The sequence below is a fragment of the Erythrolamprus reginae genome, chromosome 7, assembly GCF_031021105.1.
Source record: "Erythrolamprus reginae isolate rEryReg1 chromosome 7, rEryReg1.hap1, whole genome shotgun sequence".
In the NCBI taxonomy this organism is placed as follows: domain Eukaryota; kingdom Metazoa; phylum Chordata; class Lepidosauria; order Squamata; family Dipsadidae; genus Erythrolamprus; species Erythrolamprus reginae.
The window spans coordinates 4,073,487-4,091,789 of NC_091956.1; the positions used below are offsets into that span (position 1 = coordinate 4,073,487).

The window sequence follows — 18,303 nt, forward strand, 5'->3', positions numbered from 1 at the left end:
AAAATTGAACGGGTCCAAAGATGGGCTACAAGAATGGTGGAAGGTCTTAAGCATAAAACGTATCAGGAAAGACTTCATGAACTCAATCTGTATAGTCTGGAGGACAGAAGGAAAAGGGGGGACATGATCGAAACATTTAAATATGTTAAAGGGTTAAATAAGGTCCAGGAGGGAAGTGTTTTTAATAGGCAAGTGAACACAAGAACAAGGGGAAACAATCTGAAGTTAGTTGGGGGAAAGATGAAAAGCAACATGAGAAAATATTATTTCACTGAAAGAGTAGTAGATCCTTGGAACAAACTTCCAGCAGACGTGGTTGGTAAATCCACAGTAACTGAATTTAAACATGCCTGGGATAAACATATCCATCCTAAGATAGAATACAGAAAATAGTATAAGGGCAGACTAGATGGACCAGGAGGTCTTTTTCTGCCATCAGACTTCTATGTTTCTATTTTTCTATCCAGGGCATCGTAGACCAACTGTGTGTATCTCATAGTTGTGAAGTTGATATATATATACTGTACAAAGAAAAATATTCCCTCTTTCTCAGTCTCCCCACTCCCAACCATTTTTCTGGCATTTGGTCAGCTCCCCTCATCATCCTCTTTTAAAAAGAATTTTGAGAGGTCCTCGGTGTTCCCGGAAACTTGCTTTCCTCCAACTCTTACTCAGCTCTTGAGTCCGATAAAAATAAACTTGATTCTTGGCCTTGCCTTAAACTGATCTTCTTTTGTTATTGGAGCTTCTTCGGTATCTGCAGTAAAAGCCTCCTTTATCTCCCCAGCTTTGCCCTTGACTCTTTCACAGCTAGCTTTGGACTTTGTGGGTTGAGTTTCTGGTAATAATATTTATTTCTGTGCTCTGGGTGAACCTTTAGCCTGGTTTCCTCCTCTTCAAGTAGTTCTCAGTTAGGCTCGGAGGAACCTTCTCAAATCCTAAAACAATGGATTGAGTCCGCTTCCATATTATCCTTTGCTTCCTGAGATAACAGAATAACAGAATCGAAAGGGACCTTAGAGGTCTTCTAGTCTAACCCCCTGCTCAGGAAACCGTCTATCATTTCAGCGGCCAGTTAGGTCCCACAGAGTTGGCCTTCTCCAGCTAGATAGTGTCACCTGGCGGGGCCCAGGGGAAGAGCCTTCTCTGGGGTGGCCCCTGCCCTCTGGAATCAACTCCCTCCAGAGATTGGCACCGCTCCCATCCTTCCTGCCTTCCGCAAGAGTCTAAAGACCCATCTTTTCCAACAGGCTTGGGGCCGCTAAGATGAATGGATTTATATACTGCTCCAAAAAATAATGGGAACACTTAAACAACAGAATATAACTCCAAGTAAATCAAACTTGCTGCCGTGTGACCAGGTGGGAGTGGCTTGATCATGTGATGGGGTGGCTTAAAGGTCATGTGACTGGCTTAAAGGTCACTCACATTTAGGGTTAGGGTGCCTGGCCTCTCCTCGCCCGAAAGAGATAATAATTTCTCTCTCTATTACTAAACATCCAAAATATACTCTTTAATTCTATGTATGTATGCCATGTGTGAAGTTTGAAATTGGCTTGTTTTTTTTTAATTTGTCTTTTTTTTTACTATTATTTTATATTTTTTCTTTGTTTTTAGTATTAATAGGTTAAATAAGGGTGTTTAGCTGTATTCAAATGTATAAAGAGATGAAGAAGGCACCATGGCTTAAGGTTTAAGAAGCTAGAAAGATTTTGATTGGTATTAAATAAACTGCTCAAAAAAATAAAGGGGAACACTTAAACAACACAATATAACTCCAAGTAAATCAAACTTCTGTGAAATCAAACTGTCCACTTAGGAAGCAACACTGATTGACAATCAATTTCACATGCTGTTGTGCACATTCAACTTTGTATAGAACAAAGGATTCAATGAGAATATTTCATTCATTCGGATCTAGGAGGTGTTATTTGAGTGTTCCCTTTATTTTTTTGAGCAATGTATGTTTGATTGGCTGAATGTGAGCGATTGTTTTTCTTCTTACAAACGTTTCTACTTCTGAACCTGGTCACGGAACGAATTAAGTTTGTAAGTAGAGGTACCACTGTACAGTGATACCTCGTCTTACGAACTTAATTGGTTCCGGGACAAGGTTTGTAAGGTGAAAAATTTGTAAGACAAAACAATGTTTCCCATAGGAATCAATGGAAAAGCGATTAATGCATGCAAGCCCAAAACTCACCCCTTTTGCCAGCCGAAGCGCCCATTTTTGCACTGCTGGGATTGCCCTGAGGCTCCCCTCCATGGGAAACCCCACCTCTGGACTTCCGTGTTTTTGTGATGCTGCAGGGGAATCCCAGCAGTGCAAAAACAGGTGCTTCGCTGGCAACGGAAGTCCGGAGGTGGGGTTTCCCAGTGAGGGGAGCCTCAGCGAAATTGCAGCATCACAAAAGCACGGCCTCGAAACCCCACCTCCGGACCTCCATGTTTTTGTGATGCTGCGATTGCACTGAGGCTCCCCTCGCTGGGAAACCCCACCTCTGGACTTCTGTTGCCTGTGAAGCGCCCGTTTTTTGCGTTGCTGGGATTCCCCTGCAGCATCGCAAAAACATGGAAGTCCGGAGGTGGTGTTTCCCACGGAGGGGAGCCTCAGGGGAATCCCAGCAGCGCAAAAACGGGCACTTTGCTGGCAACAGAAGTCCGGAGACGGGGCATCCCAGCGGTCGTGGTGGGTTTGTAAGGTGAAAATAGTTTGGAAGAAGAGGCAAAAAAATGTTAAATCCTGGGTTTGTATCTCGAAAAGTTTGTATGACGAGGGGTTTGTAAGACGAGGTATCACTGTATTTTCTTTTATGTACACTGAGAGCATCTGCACCAAAGACAAATTCCTTGTGCGTCCAATCACACTTGGCCAATAAAGAATTCTATTATGTTCTATTCTTCTTAAAGCGTTTATTAAATTATTTGGGGGATGAGGGCTATCGAAACATGAAAAGCGTCCTTGTTGTAAATCAGCTCCCAAAGCTCCATTTTACTCCCCAGCAGACGTGTAAAAGGAATAGCAGTGTCAGTTTTGCTAAAAATATTGTTGGCCACGCAACTTTACTCAGGGGAGGATTCTCCAGTTTGAAGACTACCACAAAGTGTGTTATTTTGGGAGGGTTTCGAGGTTTGTTACAGTCTAAAAAAAGAGAGAAATAAATCACTTTCTCATTATAAAGTTCCCAAGGTTATAAAAAGCCCAGAAGAGGAGGGAGGGAATAGTAATTTAGAGGAATTACAGGTATGCAATTAAGAAAAAAGAAAAGAAAAATGGAAATGTAGCTAAATTTGGTTTACACTGAGGATCCTCCCTGTCTCCTGGTTATTGGCCCCAAGTCACCCAGCCGGGTTTCATGCCTAAAGTTGGACTAGAACTCTCCTGGTGTCTAGCCTTCACCCCTGGGACTGACTCAGCTGTGGTTTTGTCACTGTTGGCCAATAAAGAATTCTGTTCTGCTCTGTTTTCTATTTTATTCTGTTTTCTTCTATTCTGTTCTGTTTTCTGTTCTGTTCTGTTCTATTCTATTTTATTTCTATTCTGTTCTGTTTTCTATTCTATTCTATTCTATTTTATTCCTTATTCTATTCCCTATTCTATTCTACCCTGTTCTATCCCGTTTTCTATTCTGTTTTCTATTTTATTCTATTATTTATTCCTTATTTTATTCTATTCTGTTTTCTATTCTATTCTTTAATCCTTATTCTATTCTGTTTTCTATTCTGTTTTATTCTTTATTCTATTCACTATTCTATTATATCCTGTTTTCTATTGTATTCTGTTTTCCATTCGATTCAATTCTTTATTCCTTATTCTATTCTATCTTTTCTGATCTGTTCTATTCGATTCGATTCTTTATTCCTTATTCTATTCTATTCTATTCCATCCCATTCTTTATTCCTTATTCTATTCTATTCTGCCCTGTTCCTTTCCGTTCCATTCTCTATTTTATTCTGTTTTCTATGCTATTCTATTATTTTCTTTTCTATTCTATTCTATTCTATTCTATTCTATTTTGCTCTTTCCATTCCATTCCATTCCATTCTGCTCTGTCTTCCATTCCATTCTCCTAATTGAACAACTGCTGTGGTTCACTTAACAAATGAAGCGGCAAACGTCGTAAAGCGGAGCAAACTCACTTCACGGATTTCTCCCTTCGCCCCATCAGTTCTGGGCTCAAGCTGTGGTCGTACGTTGAGGACTACTAACCCGCTAGTCGCTTTTCCAGCTGGTGGAGCTTTGCAAATATCCCAAATACATATATTTTTTTCCCCCCTGGGCTCTTTCTTTTCAGACACGTGGCGGCTGGAAGCGCCTGGCTCATCTGAAGCCGTCCCCCAGTTCTGTCCCTTGGCCACTCTAAGCACTGTCGTCATTTTCTTGGCCCTTCCAGCTCTGCAGAATGGACTTCCCAGCCCTGGAGGTTTATCCTCCGTGTCTAAAATTGCAGGGTCTCTCGGTTTCTGTGGGCGAGCCATCGTCTCTGGGTTGTGGTTGTTGGAAAGCCGGAGGATCCTGCAGCTGGATTCAATTGCAAATGGAAAGGTTCTGCGCTTTGAAAATCCTTGACACGTTGCAGGGGCTTTGGAGACCCTCGCGAGGTTTGCATAGATGTGTGTAGATGTTTTGACACGTGGGCGTGCAAAATAGGAGCAGCAGCCGTCTCTGGCTTAGAAGACCTTTTCCCTCCTGTGCTGTGTTAGTGGTGGCGAAGCTTTTTCTTCTTGGGTGCCAAAAATGAGCGTGTCTTTCTTTCTTTCTTTCTTTCTTTCTTTCTTTCTTTCTTTCTTTCTTTCTTTCTTTCTTTCTTCCCTCCCTCCCTCCCTTCTTCCTTCATTCCTCCCTCCCTCCTCTCTTCCTCTTTCCTCCCTCCTCCATTTTTTCTCCCTCTTTCCCTTTGTCCCTCCCTCCTTTCCTCTTTCCTCCCTCCCTCCTCCATTTCTTTTCTTCCTTCTATTCTTACTTCTTCCTCTCTCTCACCTACTGACCTCATTCCTCCCTCCCTCATCTATTTCTCCCCTTCCTTCCTTTTTGCCCTCTCTCCCTCCCTCCTCTTTCCCCTCATCCATTTCCTTCCTTCCTTCCTTCCTTCCTTACCTCCCTATTCTTCCCTCCCCTCCTTCATTTCCATCCTTCCTTCCTTTCTTCCCACCCGCCCTGCCTCCTCTTCCTTCCCCTCCTCCATTTCTCTCCTTCCTTCCTTCCCTCCCTCCCTCCCTCCTCTCCCCTCCTCCATTTCCTTCCTTCCTTCCTTCCCGCCCTCTCTCCTCTTCCCTCTCCTCCTCCATTTCCTTCTTTCCTTCCCTCCCTCCCTCCTTTTTCCTTCTGAAAAAAAGGACCAGGGGAGACCTGATAGCAGTCTTCCAATATCTCAGGGCCTGCCACGAAGAAGAAGGAGTCAACCTATTCTCCAAAGCACTTGAGGGAATCACAAGAAGCAATGGGTGGAAACTAAACAAAGAGAGAAGCAACTTAGAACTAAGGAGGAATTTCCTGACAGTGAGGACCAGTGGAACGACTTGCCACCGGAAGTTGTGAGTGTTCCCTCACTGGAGGTTTTTAACCAAGAGTTTGGATAACCCTTTTTCCGAAATGGTAGAGCAGGGAGCTGGACTAGAAGACCTCCAAGGTCCCTTCCAACTCCGGATATTCTGCAATTCTCTGAAACTGGCTTTGGCCTTTGCTGGGGAAAAAAATAATAATAAGGAAAAGAATTTGAAGCATCCGAGCGTCATCGAAGTCCCACCCAGGAGATGCCACAAATAAACTTCTTTTACCAGTTTGAACCGCGTCCCCACCTGCTCCGCGGCAGCTGCGCCCAACCAGCCCTGCTCTCCAGGGTGAACTCCTGGTGAACTCGGCAACAGAGTGTGTGTAGTTGTGTGCGAGTGCGTTTAAACTCCACAACATCTGGATTCAGAGCCCGAAACGGAATTGAGAGGAAAGCGAAGTAAGTGGATTCGAGGCCTGGACACGAAAACTTCGGAAGAAACGGATGCAGGATCTGGGTTTGGCTAATCCAGAGAAAGGAAGGACCAAGGAGTGACAGGAGATTAGTAGGGTGGCGTTTGAGGGGCGGCCACAAAAAAGAGGGGGGTCAACTTATTCCCCAAAGCACCAGAAGGCAGGGCAAGAAGCAATGGATGGAGACAAAGGAGAGAAGGGACCTGGAATTAAGGATAAGCTGTCAGTCCTTCTTCCCTCCTTCCCTCCCTTTTGTTTTACCTTCCTTCTTCCTTCGTTCCCTCTTTTCTTTCCTTCATCCCTCTATTCCTTTCTTCTTTAACATATTTAAATATGTTAAAGGGTTAAATAAGGTCCAGGAGGGGTTTTTAATAGGAAAGTGAACACAAGAACAAGAAGGCACCATCTGAAGTTAGTTGGGGGAAAGATCAAAAGCAACATGAGAAAATATTATTTGACTGAAAGAGTAGTAGATCCTTGGAACAAACTTCCAGCAGACGTGGTTGATAAATCCACAGTCACTGAATTTGAACATGCCTGGGATAAACATAGATCCATCCTAAGATAAAATACAGAAAATAGTATAAGGGCTGACTAGATGGATCATGAGGTCTTTTTCTGCTGTCAGACTTCTATGTTTCTATGTTTCTCTTCCTTCCTTCTTTTTCTTCTTTCCCTTCCTTCAACCCTCTGTTCCTTCTTTCCCCCTCTTCTTCCTTTCCTCCATTCTTTCTTGTCTGTCTTTCTTTCCTTCCTTCCTTCCTTCCTTCCTTTCTTCTTTCTTCTATCTGTCTATCCGTCTATCATTGTCTGCCTGCCTGCCTCTCTCCCTCTCTCTCTCTCTCTCCATTTATCTATCTACTTATCTACCTACCTCTACCTACCTACCTATCTATCCATCTTTCCTTCCTTCCTTCCTTCCTTCCTTCCTTCCTTCCTTCCTTCCTTCCTTCCTTCCTTCCTTCCTTCCTTCCTTCCTTCCATCCATCCATCCATCCATCCATCCATCCATCCATCCATCCAGGCTGTTTTGCGTTATGGTGGAAATGCAGTGTGGCAGAAGAACTCTGAGTCCATCAGGCTTATAAATTTAAATAAAATAAATAAAAACCAGTTGGACAGAACAGGTATCTGGGACATACGTTGCCTTGGTTCGTCAATGAAAGTAAATGGAAACATTTTCCCTTTGGAGAAAAGGTGGAAAATACGAATGGATTTTGCCCTGGCTGCAAAATTAGTCTTGCTTTTTTGTGGATGTGAATGGAAAAGAACTTGTGTCTCTGAGTGTGTATGCGTGCAAGGCAAGCATGTCCCCCCTTTTTTTGGGGGGGGGGGATGTGGAAAGCACAGCTGGATTTTGTCCCTAACTCCCCCGCCACAAAAAAACCCCTTGTTCTCCTGCGCAAACGAATCAAAAGAAAACATGTGTTTGTGTGCGTGCGATTTGGAGAAAAGTAGAACATCTGGATTTTTGTCCCTACTCCAAAACCACATTTTTGCTTTGTTTTGTTCCACTTCCAGGCTGCACCTACACAGCAATGTGGTAACGAAAATCACAATGCATATAATATGTGCACGCACATGTTGACATGAGATTTGGATTCTGCGCATGCGCCACAAGCAAAATCTCACACAAGGACATTTTGCCTATTTTCAGTGGGTTTTTTTGCTTCTGTGCATGCGCAGAAGCAAAGAAATCGCCGAAAATAGACGAAATCCCATGCGGGCGAGCATCCGCATGTGAGATTTGGTTGCGGCACATGCGCAGAAGCTGAATCTCGCACCGACGTGTGCGCCCCTGCACCGGTAGTGCCTAAGACAAAAAGCCCTTCGTGTTTTGTTCTGTAAATGGGAACAAACCTAGAAACCTAGAAGATTGACGGCAGAAAAAGACCTCCTGGCCCATCTTATACCCTTATACTCCTGTATTTTATCTTAGGGTGGATCTATGTTCATCCCAGGCATCTTTAAATTCAGTTACTGTGGATTTACCAACCATGTCTGTTGGAAGTTTGTTCCAAGCATCTACTACTCTTTCAGTAAAACAATATTTTCTCACGTTGCTTCTGATCTTTCCCCCAAGTAACCTCAGATTGTGCCCCCTTGTTCTTGGGTTCACCTTCCTATTATCCGCGAAGTACAGGAATGCTGTTTTTGTATGTATTTAATGAGTATTTGGACTTTTCAACCCTCCCTGTATCGTTAACAGCCCACCGCTGCTGACCGCTGAGAGAGACCAGCTTCTCTTAGCTACCGCGCGGGCTGAAAGAGGCCACTGCTGCACTCCCCACACAGACGCACAAACCGTCCCCGCCCCCTAGCGTTTTTTCCCCTTTGCAAAAACCCGTAAAATAGCGAATCCGCGGAAGGTAAAATGCGAAGTAGCGAGGGATTACTGTATTTTCTTTTCTGTCGGATCACCCTGGTATATTGAAGGAGCGTCACAGCTTCCTGTAATTTGTTCATAGCCGACAAACTATATTCTCTATGTGTCACATGTTTTTGCTGAATTTTAAAATTGAGGGAGACTAGGGTAGCGCTATTTCGGCCTTGTTCTGGCCTCTTCCGCATCTTTGGCGTGCACACATGCTCGTCTGAGTGACATCTTTGCTTCTGCGTATGCGCGGGAAGCAAAATCTCGCGAAGGGACGTGTGGATAAGAGAAATTTCAGCCTATTTTTGCTTCCGTGCATGCGCAGAAGCAAAAGACCCGCCGAAATCTCAGGTACGTCCCCTCGTAAGATTTTGCTTCCTGCTCATGCGCAGAAGCAAAATATCGCTCGGGTATGTAGATACGCAGCTCAGTTTTCGCTAAAGGTGCTATAACATCAACCGGAACCCGCTACTGGTTGTAAGTGAAGAAGCACCTGTTGTTTTGTGTTGTTTTGTACTTCAAGACATATGTACAGGTAGTCCCCGGGTTACGTCGTCCCCGACGTACGACATTTCATCATTACGACGACCCGGGGACAGCTTCGAAGCCATCGCTGCCGCCACCACCTCCGTTTGGGTGAAGGGATCTCCGCAGTGGGTGGCGACTTTGGAGACCCCGCGGAGACCCCCTTGCCTGAACGGAGGCGGCGGCGGCTTCAAGGGACCAACAGCCGGTCCTTCTTGGTGCTGCATTGCTGCAGCCTCCAAGGCTGCCACCGTCCCCACTTTCGTTCGGGCAAGGGGATCTCCACTGTGGGCGGCCTCAGAGCCACCGCCGCCACCCACCATGGAGATCCCTTCGCCCGAACAGAGGCGTCGTCGGCGTCTTCAAGGAACCAACAGCCTGTCCTTCTCGGCGCTGCATTGCCGCCTCTGTTCAGGTGAGGGGATCTCCGCGGTGGGCGGCCTCGGAGACTGCAGCAATGCAGCGCCAAGAAGGACTGGCTGTTGGTCCCTTGAAGACACCGCCGCCGCCTCTGGGCGAGGGGATCTCCGCGGTGGGCGGCCTCGGAGCCACTGCCGCCACTCACCGTGGAGATCCCTTTGGCCGAATGGCGGCGGCGGTGAGGGCAGCTTCAAGGAACCAACAGCCGGTCCTTCTTGGCGTTGCATTGCCACCTCCGTTCGGGTGAGGGGATCTCCGCGGTAGGCGGCCTCGGAAGCTGCAGCAACGCAGCGCCGAGAAGGACCGGCTGTTGGTCCCTTGAAGACGCCGCCACCGCCGCCTCCATTCATGTAAATCGGAATACAGTATTCCGAGTTACACGGAAATTCGGCTTATGACGCCCCGTAGGAACGGATCAACATCATAAGTTGGGGACTACCTGTATAGTCAAAATAAGCAAACACATGATAAATTATGTAATGCCTTTTTTAATATTTATAAACTCAGTAAAAATCACTTTAAAAAAAAAAAAGAAGCACCTGTTGATCTGATGTTCTGATCGGCGGTTTCGTTCTGTCAAATGGGGAAGGCTTGAAAACGGCCTGCCAAGCAAAACGCTTTGGCGGATGGCAGGAAATTACACAAGTGGCATTTTGGAGACTCGAGGCGTCTGCCCGAGGTTTCCTCCTTCCGTTTATGCTGGGCTTGCAAAGGAGACGTAAACAAACGGAAGGACGCAAAGGCCCAGCAGCCTGCAAGGAATATCACTCCTTCCATTCGCCCACGATCCTGTCAGAACCGAAGAAGCCTCTTGGATGAGGAGGGAAACGTCTTCAAAAGAAAAAAAACCAAGTAGTCCAGTTGCCTCTTGAAAAAGTATCTCTGGGACATCTGAGGACACAGAAAAACCTCCCAAGTGGCCCGACCGGCCCTCTAAAAGGATGCAGCCGCCTGCAAGGAATATCAAACCTTCCATCCCCCCACGATCCTGTCAGGGCTGAAGAAGCTTCTGGAATGAGAAGCGAAACGTCTTCAAAGAAAACAAGAAAGTCCAGGTGAAAAAGCAGCCACCTTCTGAGCGTGCGCGGAAGTGAAAACCCAGGAAAAAATGCGCACATGCGTGCAAAACATCACGATCAGTGGTGGGTTGCACTGGTAGCGGCCGCCAGATAGCACAGTTTGCGCGCAACTGCGGTGCCAATCCTGTGGGTGCCGCCATCTTGTTTTGTATTTTTTGCTTCATGCACAGAAGCGAATTCTCGCGAGGGGACACGCACGTGTGTGAAATTCCGGTGACTTTTTTTGCTTCCGCGCATACGCAGAAGCAAAAAATTTGCTGAAATCTCTCTCGCGTACATGCTCTCTCACAAGATTTTAACACATTTTTTCTTCCTGCACATGCGCAGAAGCAAAACCACGCTTGGGACACGCGCACAAGAAAACTGAAGCTGTGCATGCAGTGCACCAGTAGTGGCGGTAATAGCAATCCGACCAATCAGGCGCTTACAGTGGGCCGTGTCCCTCTGACCTCCCTGCCAATCGGCTTAAAGCTCTGTTCGGAGAATCGGTGCTTCACCTATGGTTGGGGGTCACCACAACACGAGGAACGGTGTTAAGGGGTCGCGGCGTTAGAAAGGTTGAGAACCACTGCGCGAAATGAATGCTTAAAAGTCGAGGATTACCCGTACAGTCTCAAAACATCTTGTTTCTTCAATTTTTCGTATCTTTTGCTTCGCGCGCATGCGCAGAAGCGAAATCCCGCGAGGGAATGTGCATCTGTGTGAGGTTTTGGTGGTTTTTTGCTTTTATGCACAAGGGAAAGTAAAAAACAAATCGCTGAAATCTCTCTCGCGCACACTCCCCTCACAAGATTTCAGTGCGTTTTTGCTTCCTACACATGCTCAGAAGCAAAGACCCTGTGGACGAGCGCACAAGGCAACTGCAGTGCGCCGATGGCGGCGGTGATAGCAATCTCCCCCGGTCGCGATGCGCACTGGTAGTGAAGGTAAATCGAATCCACCATCTTCTGCTCAGCAGTTTAAAGTAGGCATCAAAAAAATTTTTTTTAATCAAATCCAGATGCCCCCATTTTTCCTGGAACCAGATAAGACCCCTGTTTTGATGCCAACGGGAATATTTGTTTTATTTTATCCCAGAGGACAATGGTGGGAACATACACAGGGTAGGCTAGATCTTTTCCTGCCAGATCTAGTTGTATAAATCAAGCCTTATCTTCAGGGAGATGCTCATAAATTCCTTCCTTTCATGGGTTCGGACAGTTTGCTTGTAAAGGCTTCAGATTCTTTAGGAAAAAAAGGAGAAACCCCGGGGGGGGGGGACTTGTCGGCTGGCGGGGACTTAGGGGAAGAGCCTTCTCTGTGGCGGCCCTGGCCCTCTGGAATCAACTCCCTCCAGAGATTCGAATAGCCCCCACCAGTGTTCCCTCTAATTTTTTTCCGGTGTGGGCGGAAAAGTATAGTGTCTGAGCAGCAGTCCCTTTGGGACTGGGCGGCATAAAAGTCTAAATAAATAAATAAATAGATAGATAAATAAATAAATAAATAAAGTGTGGACGCACGCTATCACGCGTACGTGAGTTCTGACATCCATAATTCGCTCCCTCTCCTTTCTCCTCCTTCCTCTCTCATCTCTTTCCTTTCTTTCCCTCCCTTTCTCTCCCTCCCTCTTTCTCACTATCCTTTATATCTCTCACTCTTTCTTTCTCTCTCTCCTTCATTCCCTCTTTCTCTCCCTCCTTTTACCTCTCTTTCCTTTCTCTCCCTCCCTCTTTCTCTCCTGGGGCTGCCTGTGCCTGCCCTGCACCCCTCATCACGGACGGACCGCGTTCGGCATCGCCCCCCCCCCCCCCACGGACGGCAAGAAGCTCGGTGGCGGGGTGCGCCGCTAGGCCACATGACTTTTGGCAGTCCCTGGTCAGCGCCCCCCCCACGGATGGACATTGTCAGTCCGGCGGATCCGGCCACCCCACCCCCATGGATGGACATTGGGCTGGCGGGGCCGGCAGGGCCGGCGGATCCACTCTCCCCTCCACAGATGGACATCGTTGGGCCGGTGGATCTGCCCACTCCACCCCCACAGACTGACATCGGGCTGGCGGGGCCGGTGGATCTGCGCCCCCAGCCCACACTCCCGTGGACGGACATCGGGTTGGCGGCGGTCCAGCGGATCCGCAACCACCACCACTACCCACGGTAAGGGGCTTACCCATCCTAGCCGGAAGGAGAAAGGGTTAAAGGGTCTGGAAGGAAAGCGGGCCACCAATTGTCCTCTTTCTTTCCCACCTTTCCCCCTTTACTGTGCACTGTAGCGCGGGAATTTAAAATCTCAGCAACAGTTTTCCAATTCTAGCGCAGAGGTCGGTCCTTTGCGCTAGAATTGCAATGCTCTGTACACTTTGTAAAGTATTCGGAAACGTCAGATCATGCAGAATGCGGCCGCACGAGCTATCATGGGCCTCCCTAGGCACGCCCATGCCTCGTCAACACTCCGCAGCTTGCATTGGCTGCCGATCAGTTTCCGGTCACAATTCAAAGTGTTGGTAATGACCTATAAAGCCCTACATGGCATCGGACCAGAATACCTCCGGGACCGCCTTCTGCGGTCGATTAGGTCCCACAGAGTCGGCGTTCTCCGGGTCCCGTCGACTAAACAATGTCGTCTGGCGGGACCTAGGGGAAGAGCCTTCTCTGTGGCAGCCCCAGCCCTCTGGAATCAACTCTCCCTGAGATTCGAATTGCCCCCACCCTCCTTGCCTTCCGTAAGATGTTGAAGACCCATCTATACTGCCAAGCATGGGGGGATTGACCTGTCCCCTTACCTTTCCTGACTCAACATGTGCGATTGGTATGATTGTTTTAGAATTGTTAGGTTTTTTTATAATAATGGGTTTTTAAATATAGTTTATATTGGATTTGTATTTTATTGTATCTACTGTTGTTGTGAGCCGCTCTGAGTCCTTTGAGAGGGGTGGCATAAAAATCTAATAAATAATAACTCCCAGCATTCCCCAGGCGTTATGTGCAATATTGCCGCATCTCTTCTGCTGAGCTCTGTTGTTAATTTCGGGGTACCCTAACTCCACCACTTCCAAGAATCCAGTGGGATCCTTGACCCCCCCCCCCCTAAAAAAATAGGTCAGCTGTTGTTCTGTCGGGCTGTCTGGTAGAATCCTCCCCAAAATTCACAGGTACAAATTTCAGACACACACACGTTTGAAAATTCAAAACAATGTTCTTTATAATGAAAATTCACTTAAACTAAGCCCTCTTTTGGTATAGCCAAGAGCACTGGTCTCCAAACAAACTGGTAATTGGTACCAGTCCCTTATCAGTTCTGTGATACTTAGCTTGCAGCTGTGAGGCAATTCACAGTCCTTCTTCTTTCACAAAGTGAAACACACTTTGCTCTGGTTTAGTTTCAAAGCGGGGAAAAATCAGCACACAAAGGTCAAAGTCAGCAAAGCAGTCACGAAACACAACGATCAGATAATCCTCCACAATGGCCAAACCCACAGGCTGCTATTTATAGCAGCCTCACTAATGACCACAGCCCCACCCAACCACAGGTGGCCTCATGTTCTTTGATAATAATCTCTCAGTTGTTGCTGCCTATGCATCGCTCTCCGCATGCGTGGCTGTATCATTAACTCTTGTTCTGAATCCAAGGAGGAGCGAGATAATTGATCTCCTTCTGAGCTGTCTGCCACACTCTCCTCTTCCCTGTCACTCATGTCTTCTTGGTCAGAGGAGCCTTCATCAGCAGATTCCACCAGGGGGGGCAAAACAGGCCTGCAGCATGTGGATGTCTCCCCCACATCCACAGTCCTTGGGGCAGGAGCTGGGCCAGAGCTAACCACAACAGCTGTTATCTTTGTGTTGCTGTGAGTCTCAAGAAGCCAATCCACGGGGCAGCGTCTTCATTTTTTTCTTAAAAAAAAAAATCCTCAACCACAAAATTGCCCCTCTGGTAGCTCCGACGTATCTATAAAAAGAAACCCCAGCTCTTAAAATGGGTGCCTGCTTTAAAAATGCTTCTTTTTGCTCACTGGGTAGTTTCTGAAGCTTTTCATCCTTCAAGTCGGAGGCATTTTTTATTCCAAGCTGGTTTTCGGCGAATTCCAGCGAATGCAGGATTTTTAGGTCAGCTTATCCTGTCGCTCGGACGATTCTTCCACAGTCTCGAGAGCCGGACTGGAAGGGAACTTAAGGGACGGGAGGAAAAGCCTTGGTGTTGTGGATCTACTGAAGGGATATATATATCTATATATTTAAATCTCTCGGCAGGTTCATTAGAAAGAGAGTTTGGACGGCATGCAAAGTGGTGATACATCGGCAGAGAGTACGGATGATCCTCTTAGTGGTGGCCCACGAGGAGCACGACAGCCGCGAATAGTAGTGATCGGAGCGGGCCTCGCTGGCCTCTCGGCAGCCAAAACCCTCCTAGAAAACGGATTCACGGATGTGACAGTTCTCGAAGCGTCGGATCGAATCGGAGGCAGAGTCCAAAGCGTGAAACTCGGTAAGGGGGCGGCGCCTCGGGACTTTCAATTCCGGGAGTGATTTTTCTGAAAACGGAGTAGGGTTTCCTGCTTGAGCAAGGGGATTGGACTAGATGACCTACAAGGTCAACTACTGTGTTCAGTTCTGGAGACTTCACCTACAAAAAGATATGGACAAAATTGAACGGGTCCAAAGACGGGCTACAAGAATGGTGGAAGGTCTTAAGCATAAAACGTATCAGGAAAGATTTAATGAGACAGGTTACAAGCGGTGTGCCACAAGGGTCTGTTCTGGGTCCTATTCTTTTTAATATGTTTGTGAGTGACATAGGTGAAGGTCTGGTAGGGAATGTTTGCCTATTTGCCGATGACTCTAAAGTGTGCAATAGGGTTCATATTCCTGGAGGGGTCTGTAATATGGTAAATGATTTAGCTTTACTAGATAAATGGTCAAAGTAATGGAAACTGCAGTTTAATGTTTCCAAATGTAAAATAATGCACTTGGGGAAAAGGAATCCTCAACCTGAGTATTGCATTGGCAGTTCTGTGTTAGCAAAAACTTCAGAAGAGAAGGATTTAGGGGTAGTGATTTCTGAGTCCCACAATGGGTGAGCAGTGTGGTCGGGTGGTAGGAAAAGCAAGTAGGATGCTTGGCTGCATAGCTAGAGGTATAACAAGCAGGAAGCGGGAGATTGTGATCCCCTTATATAGAGCGCTTATATAGAGCGCTGGTGAGACCACATCTGGAATACTGTGTTCAGTTCTGGAGACCTCACCTACAAAAAGATATTGACAAAATTGAACAGGTGCAAAGACGGGCTACAAGAATGGTGGAAGGTCTTAAGCATAAAACGTATCAGGAAAGACTTCATGAACTCAGTTTGTATTGTCTGGAGGACAGAAGGGAAAGGGGGGACATGATCGAAACATTTAAATATGTTAAAGGGTTAAATAAGGTTCAGGATGGAAGTGTTTTTAATAGGAAAGTGAACACAAGAACAAGGGGACACAATCTGAAGTTAGTTGGGGGAAAGATCAAAAGCAACGTGAGAAAATATTATTTTACTGAAAGAGTAGTAGATCCTTGAAACAAACTTCCAGCAGACGTGGTTGGTAAATCCACAGTAACTGAATTTAAACATGCCTGGGATAACATATCCATCCTAAGATAAAATACAAGAAATAGTATAAGGGCAGACTAGATGGACCATGAGGTCTTTTTCTGCTGTCAATCTTCTAAGTTTCTATGTTTCTATGTAACTCTCCCCAAATCTTTTTCCATTAAACTCAAAATTTCTTACTAAGTCAAATTCTGCCAAGTATGTGGGGAAAATGGTCCTTTCCCCCCAGCGTCGTTGTCCTTTCGAATGGTCACTAAACGAATTCTTTGTTATTTCCGATCTGAACTTCCGTTGGCGTGAATAATTTCCCGGCCAGAGTGGTTTCTTTTAAACCGCAAAATGAGTCACGCCCTTATTAAAACCTGCTCTGTCGATTCTATCTCTGGGCCAGGTTGCCTCAGTTTACCCTTCCTCTAATATCTTTCGGGACACAATTCCGTCATTGTTTACCAGGGTCCAAAGGCCCTTCCGTTCTCTCCCAACGAAGATTGAGTGAGAAATTCTCCTGTTTTTCATCAACTCCGGACGGATGCGGCTCTTTGATTTTGGCCGGAGCGCTTATCCATCGGTATTATAAATACCTTCTCTTCCGTCTTTTGAAGTGTGGGGGGCGGAATGCTCTATAAATAGCACCACGTCCCTAGAAGAGCAGCGTGGAGCAATTTGGGCAAAAACAAACAATTCTTGCAACAGTGGAGCAATTAAATGTGATTTAAATCCTCAATAAGCTGTGCCTGTTTCTTTCTTGTATCCTGTCCTCAGCTGACACGTCGGTCCTTTCGGGCATGCATGTAGAAAACTTTTTTCTTTTTCGTTTTTTTAAAGGAGAAAAAATTATCAGGGCAAAAGGCCACAAACCCACATGATTTATGTGCAACAGCATCACAACTGGCAGGCTAGTCTTACTTCCAGGATAACTGTGGATCCTTTTCTCCTATTGTTTTTCTCTGAGGGTTTATTTATCTACGAGGGTTATCCAGAAAGTTACAAGGCACGTAGCTCTGGCGGGGGAAGTTGGTATTACTATCGCGTAGCGGGAAGCCAGCGGAAGAGAACGAGCAGTGCCAGGGGTCAGTAGATCATCGACATTCCTGGAGGCGTCTGTAATATGGCAAATGATTTAGCTTTACTAGATAAATGGTCAAAGCAATGGAAACTGCAGTTTAATGTTCCTCTGGGGCCTGCCAGATGACATTGTTTCGTCGACGGGACCCGGAGAAGGCCAAGTCTGTGGGACTTAATCGGTCGCTGGGAATCGTGCGGCAGAAGGCATAATCCAGAGAGCAAACGTCAATCAATGCAGTGGCGCCATACCCATTCTCCTTCAGCCAAAAACATTCAAAACTCAGCAATTGGCAAGAAAAATCTTGGACACCCATCGCGCGCAAATCTTGGGCCCCCATTGCAGCAGCGTTCATGCCCTTAGCATTCAGGTAGCGTATTACAGTGCGCACTTCACACTTGGAGGGAAATGGAATGAGGACGCTCATCTCTAACCTTCCTCATCTCTAACCAAACGGTGGCTTCGGCCTGACACAGGGCTCGGATAGCATATGAGAACTCAAACAATGGCTTCGGCCTGACACAGGGCTCGGATAGCATATGAGAACTCAAACGATGGCTTCGGCCTGACACATGGGGTTGTATAGCATCCAAGAACTCAAACAATGGCTTCGGCCTGATACAGGGCTCGGATAGCATTTGAAAACTCAAACGATGGCTTCGGCCTGACACAGGGCTCGGATACCATCAGATAAACCAAACTGTGGCTTCGGCCTGACACAGGGCTCGGATAGCATATGAGAACTCAAACGATGGCTTCGGCCTGACACAGGGCTCAGATAGCATTTGAGAACTCAAATAATGTCTTTAGCCTGACACAGGGCTTGGATAGCATTTGGGAACTCAAACAATGCTTTGGCCCGACACAGGGCTCAGAAACATCTGAAAACTCAAACGATGGCTTCAGCCTAACAAAGGGCTTAGATAGTATCTGACAACTCAAAAGATGGCTTCGGCCTGACATGGGGCTCCGATAGCATCCAAGAACTCAAACAATGGCTTCGGCCTGACACAGGGCTCAGATAGCAATCTGAGAACTCAAACGATGGCTTCGGCCTGACACAGGGCTCGTATAGCATCCAAGAACTCAAACAATGGTTTCGGCCTGACACAGGGCTCGTATAGCATCCAAGAACTCAAACAATGGCTTCGGCCTGACACAGGGCTCGTATAGCATCCAAGAACTCAAACAATGGCTTCGGCCTGACATAGGGCTCGGATAGCATCCGAGAACTCAAATGATGGTTTCAGCCTGACACAGGGCTCAGATAGCAATCTGAGAACTCAAACGATGGCTTCGGCCTGACATAGGGCTTGG

General features: G+C 46.6%; 1 protein-coding gene across 2 annotated transcripts in view; it reads left to right on the plus strand.

Annotated features, from left to right (window-relative positions):
• SMOX (spermine oxidase) overlaps nt 1–18,303 on the plus strand; it is a 45,225-nt gene that overhangs the window by 14,744 nt on the left and 12,178 nt on the right. For both annotated transcript variants that reach the window (XM_070756868.1, XM_070756867.1), the window contains exon 2: nt 14,588–14,822. In XM_070756868.1, coding sequence (XP_070612969.1) covers nt 14,615–14,822 — 208 coding nt within the window. In that variant the 5' untranslated portion in view covers nt 14,588–14,614. The remainder of the gene's footprint in view (nt 1–14,587; nt 14,823–18,303) is intronic.